At 34.4% G+C, this 3,172-nt stretch overlaps 1 protein-coding gene across 1 annotated transcript; it reads left to right on the top strand.

The window, feature by feature from the left end:
* Positions 1-435: 435 nt before the first annotated feature.
* LOC114394764 (probable aquaporin PIP1-2) lies at positions 436-2,875 on the top strand. The gene is made up of 4 exons (XM_028356435.1): positions 436-874; positions 1,464-1,759; positions 2,071-2,211; positions 2,378-2,875. Exons 1-4 carry the CDS (start codon positions 541-543, stop codon positions 2,468-2,470), a joined length of 864 nt encoding a protein of 287 aa, XP_028212236.1. The 5' UTR covers positions 436-540; the 3' UTR covers positions 2,471-2,875.
* Positions 2,876-3,172: the final 297 nt, after the last annotated feature.

Genomic DNA, 3,172 nt, shown 5'->3' with positions numbered 1-3,172 from the left:
TAATAATGCTTAATTTAACTAATTCTACTCTTCCCTCTGATGCATATTTCTTAAACCAAGCCTATATAACAGCAACGCGTGGAGGAACTATTATGGTGCCACAGACTTTTATTGACAGACACATCTCAATGTGCAAGTGGTTCTCTTTATCATTTACCTTGCTATAATAATTTCTTGAGCAAGTTTTGAGAACTTGCTTTGAAAGTGAAGAGTAAAAGGAATGGCAAAGAAGCAAAGTGATGCTCTCAAGAAAAGAAACAAACAAGACAAGTGAACTTTCAATATCACTATAATTAGACAAGGTGTCACCACAATTAACAATTTCGCATCCTTTCAATTTACTCACAGGTGACCAAACTAGAAAGCTCCCCAAAGGCTCACTTCACAAACACCCTCCCTATAGCTTCATATATAAATATAATCCCTCATGACCATAATACCATATATTATGCATTCACTTGTTACTTACCAAAACCACTTCCAAAAAGCCTAAGATTACCACATAGTCACATTCACATTGAAGTTAAACTTGCATTGAAAATGGAGGGAAGAGATGAGGATGTAAGAGTAGGAGCCAATAGGTATGGAGAGAGGCAACCAATAGGAACAGCTGCACAGACACAAGATGCCAAAGACTACAGAGAGGCACCACCAGCTCCATTGTTTGAGCCTAGAGAGTTAACATCATGGTCTTTCTACAGAGCAGGCATAGCAGAATTTGTGGCCACTTTCTTGTTTCTTTATGTCACTGTTTTGACTGTGATGGGTGTTGCAAAATCTCCCAGCAAGTGCTCCACTGTTGGTGTCCAAGGCATTGCTTGGTCATTTGGTGGAATGATCTTTGCCCTTGTCTATTGTACTGCTGGTATCTCAGGTTAGGCAAATGCAACATAGCCAGATTTTTTAATTTTGACAGAACTAGTCTTCACAATAAACAAAAAAAAAAAAGAAAAGAATGTCATACATTAATAAAAAAAAAAGATGTTCCATTTGCCTTTGTTAATATAGTTTTTACTTAAAAATTAAACTGTCAATATAAAGATTGCAAATTTTTTGATACATCCTAATCTTAGAGCATCAAAATCACCTGTATCTTAAATGCGTTCCTTTTCCACCAATAAAAAAGTTACATTTCATTTAGAATATTAATCTGTGTGGAACAGAAATGGGAAACACAATTCAGGGAGCGGTGATTTGAGTCCAATGTTAGTGTGACAAACTAATGGTGTATATTCAACAATTTTGTTTTATCAACAAAATTTTATGTTAATAAGATGCATCATGCAAAGTAGATAGACTTAGAATGTCTGCATTAATAGTTAAAATATTTATGAAATAAAAAATATAGAAATGGAAGCCAGCTTAGCACTTAATACTTCTTTGAGTATATGGCCTTGCTTTTAGTAAATTATTATGGACAAATAGTTTCTGTCTAATTGTTTGAGTGGGTTTTGTGAATGCAGGGGGTCACATTAACCCAGCTGTGACATTTGGGCTGTTTTTGGCACGCAAGTTATCTCTCACTAGGACAGTGTTCTACATGATCATGCAGTGCTTGGGAGCTATATGTGGTGCTGCTGTGGTCAAGGGATTCCAATCAAACCAATATGAGAGGCTTGGTGGTGGTGCCAACACTCTCAGTAAAGGATACTCCAAAGGTGATGGCCTTGGAGCAGAGATTGTTGGCACATTTATTCTTGTTTACACTGTTTTCTCTGCCACAGATGCCAAACGAAATGCTAGAGACTCGCATGTTCCTGTGAGCAAACACTTTCTTGATATGCATTTTTCTATTCAATTATATCAATTATATCTTTAAGCTAAAAACAGTGTGTCTGACACACTTCTTTTTATACATTTCTACTATCTGTTGGTGGAAATTTATTGGAAAATACAAAATTATGAGTAGAGAGTATTATTAAATAGGAAGCGTGACCTACAAAGTTTTGTGATTTTCAATAAATTTAATCAATGATAAAAGTGTTCAAAAGATTATATTAGAAAGTGTGTTATTAACATTTTTTACTGTATCAATATGATAATCTAATCATACATAAATGAATATGTTAGATTTTGGCACCATTGCCTATCGGTTTTGCGGTCTTTCTGGTGCATTTAGCTACAATTCCTATCACTGGGACTGGCATCAACCCTGCTAGAAGTTTAGGTGCAGCCCTTGTATACAACAAGGACCAAGCTTGGGATAACCATGTGAGAAAGAATTCTTCCTTAAATTTGTGTAGACTTTTTTTTATTTCTATTTATTTACTGTTTCTTAATTTCATTAAATGTCCAAGTTAAATTTATCAATTGTACAACTAGAAAATAAGTTAAACCATTCTAGTGAACTTATGCAACTGATTTTATTTTGGTGCAGTGGATCTTCTGGGTAGGGCCTTTTATTGGGGCAGCACTTGCAGCTTTATACCATCAGATAGTGCTCAGGGCCATTCCTTTCAAGTCAAAATAATGAAAAATTGAAGCAAAGGCTGAAAACTAGTGCCCAGTTTAGCCTAAAACTGGGTACTCACAACAAAGATGCTCCTATTTCTGCTGCCACTACAAAATTTATACCTATCTTATTAATTTATATAATTTATCAGTTCAAAACTTATGTTCTTGGACATGCAATTGAACTTATGGAAAATGTGGCTGGTGTGATTTATTTCGTTTCTACTTATAATATCTTCCATGCACATATCAAAGACTCTTGGTTTAGATTTGCTGGAGTGTAAGTACACTGTAAAATATGTTTGTGTACAAGTTTATGGTATTAAATATGATGCCTATTTACACAGTTCATTAGTCCCCAATCATCAAGATGTATGTGAGGTTGAAGGAGAAAAAAAACCAGAAAAGCATTAAGATGTATCCATTCAGGACCATTTATTTAGATATAATTAATACATCATGTTTTGGGAACATCTTTTTTTAAACAAAAACTTGACAGATTAAGTTGAAAATAGTTAATCAATTTATAGTTGGAACAAAGATAATAAACACGAAGTATCTTCAAAAAGAAAATCATGAACATGAGTAAGCGCACATTTTTAAGGAAGTAGAAATGCAGGGGAGTACTCAAACTTAGTCACTTCAATGGGATTAAAAATTGGAGTGCAACACTTAAAAGTATAGTTTGTGTTAGTCATAGGTTATTGGAGATTCTTTACTT

This window comes from Glycine soja, chromosome 18 (genome assembly GCF_004193775.1).
Source record: "Glycine soja cultivar W05 chromosome 18, ASM419377v2, whole genome shotgun sequence".
Taxonomy (NCBI): domain Eukaryota; kingdom Viridiplantae; phylum Streptophyta; class Magnoliopsida; order Fabales; family Fabaceae; genus Glycine; species Glycine soja.
This window is presented reverse-complemented; position numbering and strand designations above follow the sequence as displayed.